We start from the raw sequence: 18,690 nt of genomic DNA, 5'->3' as shown, positions 1-18,690 counted from the left end.
CGCGAGTGGCGCAGCACGACAAAATACTATAGAACTCATTATAATCAGTGATGCTGTCTACACCATAGATATAAATACATATCTATGGTCTACACTGGATGTGGCGCGACACGACAAATCCCAGACAGAAAAACTGCTGCTGCGTTCTATTCATGACGTATTGACACAAATTTCAAATGATTTTCAACGGTCGCTTTGTCGCGTCCACTGTACTAGACAGACTTCAGCTGTTGCGGCGCAGACACGGTTACTCACCTATCGAGAAGAAACAAAGCAACCTCGGCGTCCGATCGCAGGCCTTCCGCTCTTTGAGTTCTCTCCAGCGCTGGAAAGCTGATCCATTATTTACACGGGTCCTACTTCTTGCCTTAAGCCTTCTTTTGTTCCGCAGACGTTTTCCTCTTTTGTTTTTTATCCGCCATCTCTATCTTTCTGTCGCTCGGCTTGGACTGAACGTTCTCTCCTCCACATCAGGAGTAGACATGCCCCTTTTTGCTACTCGGCCCGAATCAGTTTTCTAAAGTGTTTTTGAAAAATCGCTTACCCCACCTTTAATGGCATGCAGGAAAAAAGTCATAATTTCAGATATAAACGCAGAATTGTGAGATGTAAACTTTTTACAAAAGTTGTAAAATTCTGAGTTTCTCTCACAATTTTCTCAGAATAACATAAGTCCAAATTGTGAGATAAAAAGTTGCAATTATCTTTTTGATTTTTTCTGTTATGTGGCAGAAACAGACTTCCATACAAAGCTGAATTTTCAGCATCATTACTCCAGTCTTCAGTGTCACATGATCCTTCAGAAATCATTCTTATTGCTGAATTGGTGCTCAAGTAACATTACATATTATCAATTGCACTGCAAAATATTTTGTGGAAACCATGCTACATTTTTTTTTGTATTCTTTCATGAATTCAAAGTTCGAAAGGAGAGTCTTTATTTGAAATTTAAATCTTTTATAACAAATTATTTGTATCTTTGCTGAAAGTATTAATTTCAAAAACAAAAAAATAATACTGACCCCAAAATTTTGAATGGCATTATATTTCTATGCCTGATGTGAATGATACGAGGCATTTGTGTATGTGTTTTTCAGTTATGAGGTGATGAGATGGTGTTGGAGTGCTGACCCTCTGAAGAGACCAACCTTCAAGAAACTGGTGGAAAGGACTGAACTCCTGCTGTCAGAAACCACCGAACACGTACGTTTTGGCTCAGCTCAGATCAAAAAAATGCTTGCATTGAACCAGTTTCTTCAGTTACTACAGGTTTGTAATTGTCTTGCAGGATTACTTGAATCTCAGCACTAGTGGTAGCTGTGAGGTGTTTGTTCCTCCAGACCTGCAGAGGGCACAAAGGCTGAGTTCTGTGGGCAGCTCGACAGCCTCAACTCAACCCCTCCTGCAGGCAACGAATGATGTTTTTCTGGAACATCAGAGCATATAAACGCCGTCTCGTTCTTTGTTTTGCCTCAAAATCATTATCTCAATATGTTTGACCTAAAAGCCTTATCTTCCATTTAAGTTTTAACTTTAACTGTGGCATTTAAGAGCATCTCCTGCTCTTTGTTTGGCTCTCAATGCAACTCCATTAGCCTTGTCTTCCATTATATTTCAGATTACTCAAGATACAGCATGTCCAGCCATGTAACTGTTAAAAGTATTTTTCTAAATGCAGCTGGGCTCCATTTTATGGTATTGATCTACATGGTATTTTGAGTGCATGAACAGCTACCATGGTCAGGCAAGCATTTAGATGTAGAACCTAATGTTACCTCATCAGATAAATGACCAGCTCTACTTATGACATCATTGTGTAGTGACTCTGTGATGATGTCGTGTATCTTTTGTCTTTGACCGGGTGAACAACTGCAAGTACATCTTGACCGAACAGTAAGTGGTAATGATACTAAACCCAAGGCAAGTCCTTTTTAATGCGTGACTATCTGAAGCACTTAATACCAATACATTAAGGTTCTTGTTCATGCATCTACTGTTTTCAGCATGTGATTACTCTCAAGTGAATGTTATAATGCATTATTGTATCTATGAGATCCCCATCTCAACTTCAAGTTGTACTTACTGGTATAACGGTCATATTTACTACCAGTGGAAAAAAACCTAGGATGTGTCTACATTGTTTTTTTGGCAATTTTGTTTGAATTTGGAATTGAACATTTGAGCGGTTGAATATGTATATACGAATATGAATATGTATAAGTAAAAAGTTTGTTGCTGTGCAATGAGAGAATCATATTTGGATTGTACATTGTTTCTTGTAATAACTGACTAGGTTCCATTCTTTAAATGCGGCTAACTTGGCTACATTAGCTGGCATAAAACATAAGATTTTGTTCTCTAAGCATGCTTAAAAGATGATAAACATATCAGACATCTGCTATTAACAAGCTAATTATTCCAGTAGATATCCAAAGTTTATACTAAGTTATTCCAAAATGAATCCAGCCAACTAAACCATGTTTGAAGGATGGAATGTTGGTCTCAAAAAGAATGTTTTTGAATGTTGACAGACAAATAACTGCTATGAGATTTGACTCTGTAAATATCTGATGTGTCAGCTATTTTTTCAACTTTTAGAGTGTTATGTCAGACGAAAAAGGCCAGTAGGGAATGATGTGACTGTTTTTATATGGAATAAAAATGAAAATCAAAAATGTAAAGGATCTATTGTATGAATTGTTTGTGCAATTCCTTAAAAGCTATGCAATGTTTTGATAATAAAATCAATGGCATTTGTTTCAATATCCCGCTTCTAATTTGGACCATCTGAACTAGCTCAACCAATGGTGTAAATTTTGGATGGGACTATCTGTTTGTCTGGCCAATGACGGACTATCTGTTTGTCTGGCCAATGAGAGACAACAGGAGCGTTCAGAAACCGGTTTGTAAACGTCATTATTTTGGCAATTCCATTTAGTAATGTAATCAGCAAAATACGTCACCTTATAAATACAATAAAACAAACTCTTGCAACTCTTGAAGCAGACATTTTAGTAGAGAATGTGAATAACATGGTTTGCTTTGTTTCAAGATTGAATATTGTAGAGAGAAAATGATTGGTTTTTGGTAAACTGACAAGAGGATAGTTCCTACAAATGAACACTGAAGGTAAAATGATCTGCAAGCAGTTCTTTGCGGTAACAAGGTTTTGTACTGAAGTGCACAGCAATTCAATATGAACAAAATAAACACATTTTATGGTTAAACACCTTAAGACTTGTTTATTTGACTTGTGTCTGGGGCTACAACCAAATAACCATCATATTCTGAAAGTGCACAATCTTTTGGTTGCATACAGCAAAAAAAAAAAAAAAAATATATATATTTGGATACAGAAGGTTAAAATGTTCAGGGTCCTAATCAGTTCAGTTCTCTCTTCAACCTGTCAGCAGCTTTTTTGGGGAGGAAATTTTAAAGTAATTTTTGATTGCACACACTATGACAAACATTGGTTCAGTAACAACAACACAATTGAGGGTTTCAGTGCACAGTAAAATCTTATGAAACGCACAACACAACACTATGAAAGAGAATTGGACAGATAAGGGAAAGGTGGGCATCTACTTTATGGGAATCTCAACTTTTGGAATTCCAAAAGTCAACAATATCAAAAACTTTTTCAGTTTCCATATACCTTTTAGCTCTAACTCGTCTTTTAACAGTGTTACCGGTCTATACACAGCAATACTGTTTAACAAGGAAGTCTTTTGCCATATGAAAATAAAATTGCTTTGAATACTTCATATATAAAACCATTTCTGAGGTATATAGACAACAAGCCAATGGGGAAACATCTAGAATGCTTAGATACTGCAACGCAAGAACTGATTGGTCATCGCTGACACACACAAAAGGAAGATCACTCTTAACTTTAAGACTCTACATCTGCACAATAACCCTGCTTCGGTTTGAATTACAACTTTGGAAATCAAACTAGGAAGAGGACGGTATAATCATTCTTTTCCTGAAAATGGGATTTAAAAGATCCACAGTACTCCAGACCGTCCTCAGTCACACGTATAGAAATGCTGTGCCCTGGATGTGGCTTCTTGCATAGCTCCCAAAACTATGAGGGAGAACAAAGCATTTATGAATGAGGATTTGAAAGCTTATTCAAGGCGTGTCATTCTCGTCTGAGAAATACACGTACCGTCCATGCACACACACACACACACAAACTAACTTAAAAGACCATTATTAGAAGGAAGGACTATTTTAGTGTGTATGAACACAATAAGTGCTAAAAGTAAGGGGAAAGGTGCACAAAAACTTTTTAGTGGACTACTATGACTAAAAAGCAAATTAACATTCAACAAAAATTGGAAGTAGATAGTTTTTAAACAAAGTAGCTTAAATTTGCTACTTAAAAACTATTAAATTTGATTCTTCTGCATCAAATGTCTGCGATAATTAGAAATAAACTTAAAGTGGGCGGGTTTTTGTGTACGTCAGAGACTAGGGGTATAATAATTTCCCAAAAAACTAGTGCCTCAGAAAAACCTCCAGAACAAACTATGACGCACACTAACTATACGTGAAGAGACCATTGTCAGGTAAGGGTTAAACATAGAAAGCATCACTATACACACAATATAAAAACGTTCAAATTAAAATAATACTCAATGTAAATCCTAAAGCTGGAATTACAAATGAAAGTTTACACTTTTCATGCAGCATATAAAATATTCAGTATCTTGCTTTGTTCCTTTACGGTTGTGTTTTTACACGGTATAGTACATGAGACTACAGAAAAACACTGTTCTTTGGACTGTTTACAGTGAAAGACTGAGAACAGGGTTTTCTGTTTGGCAAAGACCATGCAAAGGCTAGCAATCCTATGCTCTCTGTTGTTGAAATAAATAATGAGTTTGGCAACCACCTGTTGGTTCGGTGAAAGGCTCCGCACGGTTGCCACAGCGTCCATCTGGTGGTGTTGTGTTCCATGCAGCTGCCATGTTGAGGGAGTTCCTTGTCATAAAAGCTTCTAAGATGCTGCCAGGAAGAGCTGTTTTAGCATAGAGCTTTCAAATTATATACAGCACCAATAAAATCCTAGAAGCGAATATGTGAGATGGCTCCTCCATCTAATTGGCCGTTGTGTTCATCCCTGTTACTGAGATTGGGCACTAGTGCTGTCCGTCTGAAGAGAGGGGGTTGTTTTCTGCTGTTTTTGAGTCTGTGGTTTCAGTTGCTGCTGCTGTTGTGATGGAGGAAATGTACCTTGCTGCTGAATAGGGAAAGCCTGCAGGATCAGTTGTGTGGACTGGTTGCCATGGAGAAGGTGTGTGCTCTGACAAATACATAGCAGAAAATCAGATACAAGTAAAATGTTTTTTTTGTTTGTTTAGAGCTGAGAAGCACTGGTTTTGATGGATTTATCAGCTGACAGTATTGAGTTTGACCCAGTATCTTTTTGACCTTCTTGGTCAACTTAGGCTTGTCAACTAGACTATGAAGACTATGTAGAATGTCACGTGGTGATGCATACCAATGCATACCAAAGTGGTGACCACTGAATAGACTCAAAATGAAACTATGTGCATGCTTTGTTACCTGTAAAAACGGTTGCTGCTGCATCGCCCCCTGCTGTTGACTCGTATGTAACGTGGCAGCTTGAGCCTGTTGTTCTGCAGGCGCTGTTGACTGAGTCTGCAGTGCTATGGTCTGTGTCTGACCTTGTTGCTGTGGAAACGGGCTGTAAGCTGTCACCACCTGACCCATAAACATTGTTGTGGGTACCATGACAGCACCACATGCCATTGGAGCCGTCACAATCTTAGTGACCACCTGCTGCCCGGCAGGAAACCTGAGAGTGACAGAGCAAGACAATGAAAAAAATATTTAAGTCATTAATTAATAATAATAATATTGTAGAAGGTGTCCTGGGAAAGAGAGATGAGGAAAAAGACATGTACCTGTTTATTGCATTGCCCTCATTGATTCTTGGTGCCAGACTGCTGGGTATCTGCACAACATTGGCATTGGCAGGCTGGCTGATCATCATGGTATTATATACAGGCTGAGGAAAAAGAATGAGAGAGAGAGAGACAAAATTATGTCATTCATTTAGATGATGTCACCATATGAAGTGGAGAACAAGACATTATGTCATTGTTAATGGGCTTTAAAAAAAAAAACTTCTAGACAATACACAACTAAAGGTACTGGTTATCTGCAGTCAATTCTGTAATGTTAACAACTGTCAATCAAGCTCTGTTTTAAAACTAACTGCAATAGATTTGATTTAAAAATCATATAATTAATGTTATATATGTATATACACTACCGTACAAAAGTTGGGGGTCAGTATGACTTTTTTTTAAGTAATAATTTTATTCACCTGATCAATAAATATTTTGAATTTCCATTTCAAATAAATGCTGTTCTTTTTAACTTTCGATCCATCAAAGAATCCAGAAAAAATGCATCAGTTTCCACAAAAATATTAAGCAGTACAACTGTTTTTAACATTGATAATAAGAAATGTTTCTTGAGCAGCAAATCAGCATATTAGAATGATTTCTGAAGGATCATGTGACACTGAAGACTACAGTAAAATTCAGCTTAGCCATCACAGGAATGAATTACATATTAGAATATAATCAAATAGAAAACTGTCATTTTACATTGTAATAATATTTCCCAATATTACTGCTTTTAATTAAATAAATGCAACCATGGTGAGCATAAGAGACTTCTTTCAGAAACTTTTACCAACCTCAAACCTTTGAATGGTAGTACACATATCCTATACATTTTAAAGAAAGACTTGAATTGACTAAAACTGAAAAACTGAACTGAGACCAAAATTCATATTTCAACATTGTTTAATAAAGAATTAAAATCAAATGGTTGTCAGAGCAAATATTTACACCCCTAACTGGAAAAATGACTGATACTCACCTGTGTAACAGAAGAGCCCTGTACATTCTGTTGCTGTGGGACAGTTCCACTCTGTGCTGTACTCGTCACATTTTGGCCCTGTATAGTTACGACCCCAGTCTGTGCTCCAACCCCTAAAATGTTAGTCCGTGCTCCTCCAACTTGCGGCAACTGTACACTAAGTCCACCACCCGACTGCTGCAGTATCATCTAAAAGACACCATTTCAATCACATGCTTTAGTTTCCATGACAACAAATCTGCCAATACCAATACTCACACAGTTGCATGTGTGTACCTGAGTGCCTTGTCCCTGCACCCTCTGGAGCTGCTCATGAATCTGCCTCAGTTCCTCCTGCTGTTTCTGAATGTTAGCTTCGATCATGCGCGTCCTCTGCTCCAACTGGTCCTTCAGGTGCTGCATTGCGTTCAACTGCACAGAGAACTACATTCAGAAAGCATAGAAAAAGAAACATTATGGTGTCATGGGGAAAAAAAAATCTAAATTAAATAACTTAAATGGTGGCTTACCTGATCTATTGGACAAAACACTAAAAACAAAACAAAATGATTCTCACCAGGGCGTTAGGTTGAACCTGCTGCTGTGGCGGAGGATGTTGTTGTTGTTGGCTGGTTTGGACCGGAGATCCAGTCTGATTTGTGTTCTGAGAACTCACGGACTATCAAAACAAATAAGACCGCCGTCATTAACCAGCTGCTAAGATAGGAATGTTTTGTAACTAAAGCCAAGTGTTGACGTTGATGAAGACGCAAGTCTCACCTGGGTGCTGACAGAGGAACGACGTTGGGATGTCATATCAACAGTGGTGGGCCGGGGTGGAGTGCTCACATCCATCTGTAGTTTAGAGGGAGTTGCTGAGGAAATCAAAGAGATATGAAGAGCTTTAAACGGGCACAAAAATCAAGAAAACACAATAGAAAAGCTCACGTTTGGTTCTGTTTGTCATGCTTACAGGTGCAGGTGTTGTCAGAGACGGCGGTGTGCGAGGACTTGCGGGAGCTCCTTGAGGAGGTGGAGGGTGAGCGACTGTTACTGAAACGCTCCAGAACCTCCTTCAGTCTGGAGGAGTTTAACTGCGCTTCAGAGCCAGAAATCTGACACTGCTGCAGAGAGAGAGGAAAATTAAGAAACATCCGTGGTGTAGCTGTTGATCAGTGTTTTGTTTTGCAATGAATGATGTATAGAGAGCAATTGTGATACATTATTTAAATAATAATTTTATTGTTATATACACAAACGCCTATAAAATAATAAAATGATTATATAATTAATATATCACATCTGCTCTCTCTTGATAGATAGATAGATAGATAGATAGATAGGACAAATACAACTATTAAAAAAGGAGTTAGTTTCAATGTTTTTGGAAGTCTCTTATGCTTACCCAGGCTGCATTTGTTTGATCAAAAATACAGTAATATTGTGAAATATTATAGCAATTTAAAATTAGCATTTTCTATTTTAATATATTTTAAAATGTAATTTATTCCTGTGATGCAAAGCTGAATTTTCAGCAGCCAATAAATCCAGTCTTCAGTCACATGATTCTTTAGAAATCATTCTAACGTGCTGATCTGGTGCTCAAATTTTCTTTCATATACAAATCTTTTATTTGATACATTGTTTTCAGGATGCTTTGATGAATACAAAGTTAAAAAACAACATTTATTTAAAATGTAAATCTTTAGTGAATGTCTTAAATGTGATTTTTGATTCAATGCATTCTTGCTAAATAAAAGTATTAATTTCTTTAAAAAACAAACAAATCTTAATTTATGTTTTTATAAAAGAAATTTAATTTATCACAAATGAGACCCACATGAATCTGTTAATCATTCAGTCATAGTTAACCACCAATACTGACAACCTTACAATGATAAATGGACCTGGTTATTTTCACAGCTGTGCTGTAGGAACGTAATCACAGTCTCCTTTAGATTGACCATTTAACAGCATGTCCATTATACCACATCAGTGAACTATTTCTGAGAGGTAACTGTCTCAGAAGCATCTCACCCTGTCTCCGGTCAGCTCAGGGGGAGATTCTTCTATACCCATCTCTCTCCTCTGCTCTGCTCGCACCTCGGCGTAACTAGAGACAAAAATAATTAAAAAAAAGCATAATTGAAGTCACCATTCGTCTCTTTCTGTTAGGTGTAGTTGTGCCTCTGTGTACCTCACAACGGTGTGCGTGCACACGATAAACTCTGGTCGCGAGTTCCACTGGTGATAGGTGATGTAGTAGTTAGTCTGGAGCCAAATCCACTGCTGCCCTTTAGTTAAAAAGCGATAATAGCAAGATTTCCCTTTTCCAAACTGCATTACTGCAAGGAGACAGAGAATATGAGAGACATATGAAGAATATGGCGCCAAATGAAAGTTTCAAAAATATGTTTGTTTTAAACTCACAATGCTCATGGCATTTGGCCAGTAAATGCAAGTCATCTACGTGATAATAGTCATAGCCTGACGTTCCCAACACCTCAAAGGGCATATAGCCAATGATAGGAGGTGCTCTGTAATACAACAACACACAGACATCTAATTGAATGAAAACTGGACGATGAGCTACAAACACAGAGAAAGTGATACTGTCAGTAAGTATGAAAACCTGTGATCTAATAAGAGGAACTTCCACTCCAGACTATGTCGAGACGTGAATTCTTTGTTGGGCTCCTCCACCATGCACATCTCCTGTACACAATCAATAACAACAAACAGGTCAATATCAGAATGTTTATGTCAGTAATGCTTTGTTATGATGCTTGCCCATGGCTGTCTGCTTTCAGAGAGAGCACTTGTAACGCAGATCTATTTTCTGATTGATTATCAGCTTACTTTGATGAATTGGGGTTTGGCGAGCCTCACAGTCGCAATAAAGCAGACTTTATCGTCGAAGGCTGGCTGCAACGAGTGCTGCAAAATTCCCTCAAGGCCATTTCGGGTTGCAAGAGGCACTGGGAGAGCATTCAAAGCGGAGATTTGTGTTAAAAGAGATTGGCAGTACACACATTGTGCTTTGGGCAGTAACAAATGCAGTTAACATATGGTCGAGTACTCAGCCAGTCTAAATCGAGAGGAAAAACAAACACTCACTGTTGATGAGTGACTTAAAGTTGCCAATAAACTTGACATATTCATACACCGGCGGTTTCTTGGGATCCACAGAACCTCTGAGTATATGACAACAAAACTCCAACTGGCTCTTGGCTAAGACAAACAAACAACAACAAAGAACATTACAATAAAAATTGAAGTCATTCTTATACAGTGAAAATATGCTGAGGCAGCACACATTTGCACAGAGTAATCTTTTACCATCTCAGTGGGAAGCAGGACAGGACTATAGAGTGATAAAGCTTTCATTCTTTTACCAATATTCACTCTATATCTTCGTATTCATTGATTTCCTCTAAAATAACTTAAAGGGGTCATATGATGCGATTTCAATTTTTCCTTTCTCTTTGGAGTGTTACAAGCTCTTGGTGCATAAAGAAGATCTGTAAAGTTGCAAAGACTAAAGTCTCAAATCCAAAGAGATATTCTTTATAAAAGTTAAGAGTCAGCCACACCTACCTAAAACGGCTCGTTCTAACACGCCCCCACATGTCTACGTCACTATGTGGAAATATTATTACTTGATAAGTCTTGATATTTACTTTGAAAGCTGAATCTAGCGATTATGGTAAGGTGTGTTACTTTTCCGACGCGTGCTTGTGGTGTTCGGCCAATCACAATGCACTGGGTCAGCTGGCCAATCAGAGCAGACTGCGCTTGTCAAAGGAGGGGGCTTTATTGAAAACGATGTGTTTGAGAGAGGCGGGGCATAGAGGACCTACAATAATGTACAGTATTTGAAAAAGTATGTGTTTTTGAACATTAAAGCATGTCAACATATTCTGTTACACCAAATACACAAAATAATGATCTTTAAAATAGCTTTTTTTTTTAAATTAAATGAACCATAATTTCAACCAAACAACAACTGTTGCCAAAATGTTTAAAAGTATGACAAAGTAAATTCTACTAATACATAAGTAAAAAGAATAAAGTAGTAAAGTAAAAATACAAAACACAAGGAAGAATGTTAATTATTTTACAAATGTAATATACACAGATTCGTTTTTTTAATTAACTAAAACATAAAAATAGTTTTCTTGAATTGAAATAAAGCTTAAATAAAATATACATTTATGAAAAACAAATAAAAATGAGAAATGTTGCCTTTGCAAACAGAAGAAAAAAAAAAAAGAATTTGAAAAAATATGAAAGAGAAAGCCGAAAATATAAATATGTAACACTAACACAAATATAAAATAGAATACACAAAAAAAAAATGGTACAAGGCAATCAGTCAAACTTCTAATGCTCTTTTTGTTGCTGAAGTGGAGATGAGGAATGTAGTTAAAACATGTTTTAATGCTCTCATACATGAAAGTCAAGAAAGGATCACACAACTAGTCTTAGACAACTTAACAACCAAATAAACAATTATTGGCCATATGAAGAGTGCAATGCAATATTCACAATGTTGCTTAGTTATCGTCATGAATGACTGGTATATTGCCCAGCCCTATTGAGCAGTGCAAAAATACCACAGCAGAACAGATATGTGGTAGGGGGTTGAGGTTGGACACTCACATTTGAGGTAATCAGAGTTGAGGTTTTCAATGTCTGGGTGTGATGACAGCGCTTTATACACTTCTTCATGCTCCCCCAATGGAAGAAAGTTCAAAAGGTTCTGATCCACCAGGTCCGACTGAAACAAACATGATTATATATGAACACATGACAGATATAAAATGTAACAATTCCAAGACCAAAAGAAATCTTTAAATAGACTACAAACGATCTGCCAACTAAACACACATCCTCTCTCACTTACAGGCAGATGCTCAAGTAGGGAGGTTACGCTTTCTGAGATGTAAACGATGTTGCCGTCTGTCAGCATCACTATGAAGAACCCATCCAGCGCCTTAAAAACACACAAACACATTACTAAAACAGCTCCAATCCATGAGCTGAAAATGCAGAAGTGGTGGGTGAAAAATGAAAGAACATTAAATATGAATGAGGATGCACATGTTTTTTATTAGTGGAAACATCTTTCACAACAGGAAGAAACAGAAAGAGAAAAACAAATACAAACACTCATATTGCCCCAAAGCAGAATCTTACCTCTAGCATCAGCTGTGTAAACTCCTCATTGCTAAGAAACAGGGGTTTCCAATCCTGCTTGATCTCACTTGACTCAGACTGTGCAGCAATTTCTGCATTTGAACACAAACAATTCACTGTAAGCAGCTTTCTAGGATCTGCAGGTTTTAGTTGCTTAGAGACTACACATCCTTTAAAAAGTTTTGGGTCGGTAAAACATTACCTCTAAAAAAGTTTCTTTGCTCATCAAGGCTGCACTTATTTGATGAAAAAGACAGTAAAAACAGTAATATTGTGAAATATTATTACAATTTAAAAGAATTGTTTCCGGTTTCAAAAGATTTTAAAATAAACAGTGGGTTGCGAAAGTATTCATTACCCCTTAATTTTTTTCACATTTTATGTTGCAGCCTTATGTTAAACTGCTTTAAATTACTACAAACTACATTTTATACACTGCAATGACAAAGCAAAAAAAAAAAAAAAAAAAAACCTGATTTGTGATAATGCAAATTTATTACAAATAAAAAAACTGAAATTATATTCCATAAGTATTCATAAGCATTCTTGAGACACTTGAAACTTAGCTCAGGAGCATTCGAGTTTCACTGGATCATTGAATGGAATAGTATAGCAAAATAGTTTCAGCTAATTAAATATTACACACAAATAAACAATAGTAATAATCAAGGAAGAGTACAATGCTTCATAAAGTATGTTTTTTTCCAGATGTGTTTGAAATATTACATCCTGTGGCATAGAAAATACTGCAGTAGTATGCCGCTTTGTTGTCACATGACCTCATTATACTGCATTTTAAGTCTAGTTATAACTATATTTTTTTATTTAACTTGAATATTAAAATGTCTGATTAAAAAAAACTGTGGTGATATAACTGTGTATCTGGAGTGGGAGTTTAAGGATATTGTTTAAGCATTGCATTGTGAGATTCTGTACCAGTATGATGCGATTTATACAGCACCCTTCTGGCATTTTTTTTTTTTTTTAGGTCAACCAGGTATACAATGCATACAGAAAATGAGCATATGGCTCACAACGCACATACTGCAGAAACTGCATGAGTAGCATGATGGTAGAGCTGCATAATTAATCAAGATTACAATTATGGCTGTGATAAATTAATCATGAAAAGTGATGATTACAGAATTCCACTTAGATCTAAATCACATGCCAACAATTGTTTTTTTTTTTTTTTGGAACAGCGGTTGAGCATTATAAACCAATCACAGACATCTGTTGTGCACATGCATGCAATGACAAAACAATAACGCAGATCTGTAATTATTCCAGTAATTATTTTGCCTCACCTTTGTGCTTGCTTAGGTAGTCTATGCTTTTCTGCAATATTGCTGACTTGTCCATCTTGCGTGTGTTTCCGGGCAACATGGTGCCAAGTTCTTTAATGAGGACATTGAACTGGTCTCGCCTTTTCTTCTCTGACTTATTTCTGGAAACTCTGTGGTTGAAGATAATAAAAACATGAAAAAAAAGCATTACACAAGGCTGGAAAATGCTTATTCATGATAAACACATTCACTGTAAACATTAACCTTTAGACCAATAGTGGAAGCATACAAGCATAACCCGGAGAAACTGCTTTTAATCAAGTTAGTGTGATTTATGATGCGTTTATGATGTTGACATTTTCTGTTGTTTTTTTTGTTTTTTTTTATGGTTCATGAGAAAAGTGAACAACACAAGCCATAATAAGAGAAGTTGAAAAATGCGAGAACCCTGTTAAATGTGGTTTTAACATACAAATACTCATAATAATCTTCAAGTAAAACAAACATGTTTATTGTAATCTACTATTTGGGACCATTCCATCAACATAGGGCTGCACGATTATGACAAATCATAATTGTCGATTATTCCCTTGAAATTGTAATTGCGATTATTAATTACGATTATCACAATTTACATTGAATGATGTTTATACCTTTGCTTGATGCAACTGCATGCTGTATTTTTATATGAAAATAAACAAGCTGAAATCACTCTAACTGAAAAACCTTTAGTGCTTTTCTATAGTATTAAGCCTCAAATGTCAAATATACATCGGATTGGTTTCTTCTTTAAATTATAAAAATATTAATGGTATTATAATGTTATACTAAAACTAAAACTATGGAAAACCCCTTAAGATAACATGTAGAAAGAAAAAAACATATCTTAAGCGTGCAGAATAACATAAGTGGACTTTGTACGATTAATTGCCACTTTGGACGATTACGTAATTGTGGCATCCATAATTGTAATCGCGATTAGAAATTAGATTAATTGTGCAGCCCTACATCAACACAACTATTAGATCTGAATGACGTTTATACCCATTTCTATTACGATAATATTTCATAAGTATAAAACAGAATTAGGACTGCACAATTACAATTATGGACGCCACAATTACGTAATCGTTCAAAGCGGCAATTAATCATTCACATTCTTAAGATGTGTTTTTTATCTTTAGGGTTTTTCCATTGTTTTAATTTTAGGTTTTAGGTTTAGTATAACATTATAATACCATGCATATTTTTACTTTTTTTTTTATTTAAAGAAATCCAATGTATAGTTCACATTTGAGGCTTAATACTATTGAAAAGCATTAAAAGTTTTTTTAGTTTGAGTGTTTTCAGCTTGTTTATTTTCATCTAAAAATATGGCATGCGGTTGCTTCAAACAATGGTATAAAAATCATTCAGTGTAAATTGTGATAATCGTAATTAATAATCGCAATTACAATTTCAAGGAATAATCAACAATTATGATTTTTGTCATAATCGTGCAGCCCTAAACAGAACAACAAAATCAGCAATTTAACTCACCTTTTCGCCTTATCTTTCCCCTCTTCCTCCATCAGCCCATCAAAAACACTACCATCATCCCTAAAATAGGACACACATTTATTCTCTGAGTGATGGAAAACCATTTTTATTTTCTGCAAAACAATTACATGTCTATTTAATAGAATTCTTTGTTTTTTTGCATATCACTACAGAGAGAGAGAGAGAAACAGAGAAGCCATATACTTCTAAAAATAGACTAAGGCTGAAGACGAACTCCTCTGTAGTTCCTTTAAAATGTAAATGCAGAACGTGGGACACTGACAATGCATGTGAATATAATTGCAATTACATTTTAATAAGAATGTTGTTGACATATGCATGCATGAATTACACTGTGGAAGCTTCTGTCACGAAAACAAATTCCTCGTATGTGTAAACATACCTGGCAATAAAGCTCATTCTGATTCTGATACATGAATTATATCAAACCACATTTTCTGTTGTGCTACTATTTCTGAAGAAGTACACTACTGTTTAAAAGTTTGGGGTCAGTAAGATCTTTTTTTTTTTTTTAACAATTAATACCTTAATAATTCAGCAAGGATGCATTAAATTGATCAATGGCAGTAAATAAATGTATAATGTTACAGAAATTAAAGATTTCTATTTCAACTTAATTGCTGAACTTTCTATTCATCAAAGAATCCTGAAAAAAGTAGCACAGTTTCCACAAAAATATTAGCAGCACAACATTTTTTAAACATTGATCACCAATTCAGCATATTAGGATGATTTCTGAAGGATCATGTGACACTGAAGAATGGGGTAATGATGCTGAAAATTCTGATTTGTATAACAGAAATAAATTACAGTTTAAAATATAGTACAATAGAAATTTTAAGCTGTAATGATACTCAACCACACTACAGTTTTTACTGTATTTTTTATCACATAAACACAGCCTTGTTGAGAATAAGAGAATTTTTTTTCCAAACCTTAAAAAAATCTTACTGACCCCAATTTTTTGAACGATAGTGTAATGTGAAGATTATTTCAGCTCTACCTGGAGCTCATGATAACGCCGTCTCATGGATCAGTCTGGGGTTAGAAAACCTGATGCATTGGGAAGACATTGGTGAAGAGGAGCTGCAACTGTGAAAGCCTGCGTACACACAAAACAGAAGATAACTGAATGGCAAATTAACAGTGTTGTTTAATATTACTTCTCTGAATCTTTTTGGTCACTGTAGCTACAGTCAGAGGTGAAAGGTAATTGATGGGCACACAGAGCTTGGGGCCACATAACCGCTAACTCAGCATAAATAGTCTACTTTACAAAACATATATAGGACATATTCAACTTTTAATACATTTTCACTTGCTGGTTCAAAAAGTCACACAGTTCTTTGCATCAAACTAATCATGGTCATTACAGAAATGAAAAGCCTCTACTGAAGTTTCAGGTCCAGTCCATATCCAGACCAGATGGTGGATCAGCACCTAGAGACAAATTCCTCGTATGTGTAAACATACCTGGCAATAAAGCTCATTCTGATTCTGATACATGAATTATATCAAACCACATTTTCTGTTGTGCTACTATTTCTGAAGAAGTACACTACTGTTTAAAAGTTTGGGGTCAGTAAGATCTTTTTTTTTTTTTTAACAATTAATACCTTAATAATTCAGCAAGGATGCATTAAATTGATCAATGGCAGTAAATAAATGTATAATGTTACAGAAATTAAAGATTTCTATTTCAACTTAATTGCTGAACTTTCTATTCATCAAAGAATCCTGAAAAAAGTAGCACAGTTTCCACAAAAATATTAGCAGCACAACATTTTTTAAACATTGATCACCAATTCAGCATATTAGGATGATTTCTGAAGGATCATGTGACACTGAAGAATGGGGTAATGATGCTGAAAATTCTGATTTGTATAACAGAAATAAATTACAGTTTAAAATATAGTACAATAGAAATTTTAAGCTGTAATGATACTCAACCACACTACAGTTTTTACTGTATTTTTTATCACATAAACACAGCCTTGTTGAGAATAAGAGAATTTTTTTTCCAAACCTTAAAAAAATCTTACTGACCCCAATTTTTTGAACGATAGTGTAATGTGAAGATTATTTCAGCTCTACCTGGAGCTCATGATAACGCCGTCTCATGGATCAGTCTGGGGTTAGAAAACCTGATGCATTGGGAAGACATTGGTGAAGAGGAGCTGCAACTGTGAAAGCCTGCGTACACACAAAACAGAAGATAACTGAATGGCAAATTAACAGTGTTGTTTAATATTACTTCTCTGAATCTTTTTGGTCACTGTAGCTACAGTCAGAGGTGAAAGGTAATTGATGGGCACACAGAGCTTGGGGCCACATAACCGCTAACTCAGCATAAATAGTCTACTTTACAAAACATATATAGGACATATTCAACTTTTAATACATTTTCACTTGCTGGTTCAAAAAGTCACACAGTTCTTTGCATCAAACTAATCATGGTCATTACAGAAATGAAAAGCCTCTACTGAAGTTTCAGGTCCAGTCCATATCCAGACCAGATGGTGGATCAGCACCTAGAGACGACCTCAACAGCCCTGACTGTCAGGAGACCATGTCAACTAGATGCGTCCCAGAGACAGATCCCCTGCGAAGACCTCATCACCTCGACGACCATCGGCACAAGACCACGGGAACCAGACAAATCCTCTGCACAATCTGACCAGCGTTGCAGCCTGGAATTAAACCCCGTCATGCTGGTTTCATCTGGCCAGAGGAGAACTGGCCCCCGACTGAGTCTGGTTTCTCCATTTCTGTCACCGGTGGAGTTTTGGTTCCTTGCCACTGTCACCTTTGGCTTACTGGGGACACTTCATTTCTGGCAACATTGTCAGCTTGATTGCACAGACACTATTGGAAGACGGCTGAACTGGATGATGACATAACTGAATCAACAATGAACTGACTTTAGCTGGAAAAAATGGCTCTTTGATATTGTCCTCCTGCATTACTGACAAACTATTTTCCTATTTGACACTGTAAAGCTGCTTTGACACAATCTGTATTGTATAAAGCGCTATCCAAATAACATTATGCTCGTCATTCCTGTTTAACCCATTTAAACTGCGACCACAACAGCTGTTATAATAAACATACCAGTCATTCATTTACATGAGGCTGTCAAACCTCTTAGAGACGCTGACGTTGTGAGAAAACATCCTAATTAAACCAAACGTGTGTCGTAATGAAAACTGAAATGTCACGTCAGTGCATAAACTGTTACATCTAAACTTAAAGAGACAGTACTACTTTTCAATACTTAACAAAATCTTACACTGTCACCTCTGGGTAGCAGCAGCATGTGTATCGCGGAACTACCTACTTTATCAAAATAAACAAATTTGGTACCTACCCAAAAAAACACTCTCACACTTCCACACAGGAGCCTGAACAGATCTGAGCTCCTTCGCCGAGAAAAGCAATGCTGAATTTCAAGCACGCACTTCCTCGAGCGCTCTCGCGAATGTGGGTCAGCGGGCCTAGTGTGACACGCGAGGCGAACGGAAGCTGCTCCTGATCGCCGCAAAATCCAAACGCGTTCAGTTCATGCTCGTAACGCCATATACATAAGCAGTTAGGACTCCTTTTAGACTTTTACCTTAAATCGGCGGCCGTGCGAGTGCGATTTCGGTTTCGAACAGGATGAAAACGTTTAGGCCAAGCCTACTTCACGCGAGCAGTCCAAGTCATGCGCAGTAGCCTGCGCCATAAGCACACACGGGGCACA

The 18,690-nt window shown here is 36.5% G+C and overlaps 2 protein-coding genes across 9 annotated transcripts in view; one reads left to right on the top strand and one right to left on the bottom strand.

The window, feature by feature from the left end:
• The window catches only part of kitb (KIT proto-oncogene, receptor tyrosine kinase b), a 16,268-nt gene extending 13,563 nt beyond the window's left edge, over window positions 1-2,705 (top strand). Inside the window, exons 20-21 of the mRNA XM_016504657.1 lie at window positions 1,098-1,203; window positions 1,289-2,705. Of these exons, the coding sequence (XP_016360143.1) occupies window positions 1,098-1,203; window positions 1,289-1,447 (265 nt within the window). The 3' untranslated portion in view covers window positions 1,448-2,705. The remainder of the gene's footprint in view (window positions 1-1,097; window positions 1,204-1,288) is intronic.
• The window catches only part of clockb (clock circadian regulator b), a 25,032-nt gene extending 6,370 nt beyond the window's left edge, over window positions 1-18,662 (bottom strand). Inside the window, exons 1-22 of one of the 8 annotated variants that reach the window (XM_016504662.1) lie at window positions 18,316-18,662; window positions 17,043-17,141; window positions 14,928-14,987; window positions 13,410-13,558; window positions 12,103-12,194; window positions 11,810-11,899; window positions 11,566-11,683; window positions 10,021-10,134; window positions 9,763-9,881; window positions 9,536-9,618; window positions 9,334-9,440; window positions 9,101-9,248; window positions 8,941-9,016; window positions 7,877-8,027; window positions 7,684-7,778; window positions 7,481-7,582; window positions 7,201-7,347; window positions 6,925-7,113; window positions 5,937-6,040; window positions 5,575-5,827; window positions 4,901-5,311; window positions 3,865-4,087 (exon numbers count right to left, since the gene is read on the bottom strand). In XM_016504662.1, coding sequence (XP_016360148.1) covers window positions 5,132-5,311; window positions 5,575-5,827; window positions 5,937-6,040; window positions 6,925-7,113; window positions 7,201-7,347; window positions 7,481-7,582; window positions 7,684-7,778; window positions 7,877-8,027; window positions 8,941-9,016; window positions 9,101-9,248; window positions 9,334-9,440; window positions 9,536-9,618; window positions 9,763-9,881; window positions 10,021-10,134; window positions 11,566-11,683; window positions 11,810-11,899; window positions 12,103-12,194; window positions 13,410-13,558; window positions 14,928-14,987; window positions 17,043-17,053 — 2,388 coding nt within the window. In that variant the 5' untranslated portion in view covers window positions 17,054-17,141; window positions 18,316-18,662 and the 3' untranslated portion in view covers window positions 3,865-4,087; window positions 4,901-5,131. Of the gene's footprint in view, window positions 1-3,864; window positions 5,312-5,574; window positions 5,828-5,936; window positions 6,041-6,924; window positions 7,114-7,200; window positions 7,348-7,480; window positions 7,583-7,683; window positions 7,779-7,876; window positions 8,028-8,940; window positions 9,017-9,100; window positions 9,249-9,333; window positions 9,441-9,535; window positions 9,619-9,762; window positions 9,882-10,020; window positions 10,135-11,565; window positions 11,684-11,809; window positions 11,900-12,102; window positions 12,195-13,409; window positions 13,559-14,927; window positions 14,988-15,951; window positions 16,062-17,042; window positions 17,142-18,311 lie in introns of those variants that run through there. The other 7 variants (XM_016504660.1, XM_016504658.1, XM_016504665.1 and 4 more) reach the window with 7 other exon arrangements.
• Between the last annotated feature and the right edge of the window lie 28 nt (window positions 18,663-18,690).

Source organism: Sinocyclocheilus anshuiensis, unplaced genomic scaffold, assembly GCF_001515605.1.
Source record: "Sinocyclocheilus anshuiensis isolate Anshui unplaced genomic scaffold, SAMN03320099.WGS_v1.1 scaffold86, whole genome shotgun sequence".
Classification (NCBI taxonomy): Eukaryota; Metazoa; Chordata; class Actinopteri; order Cypriniformes; family Cyprinidae; genus Sinocyclocheilus; species Sinocyclocheilus anshuiensis.
The sequence above is the reverse complement of the archived record's forward strand: the minus strand, read 5'-3'. Positions and strand labels throughout refer to the sequence as shown.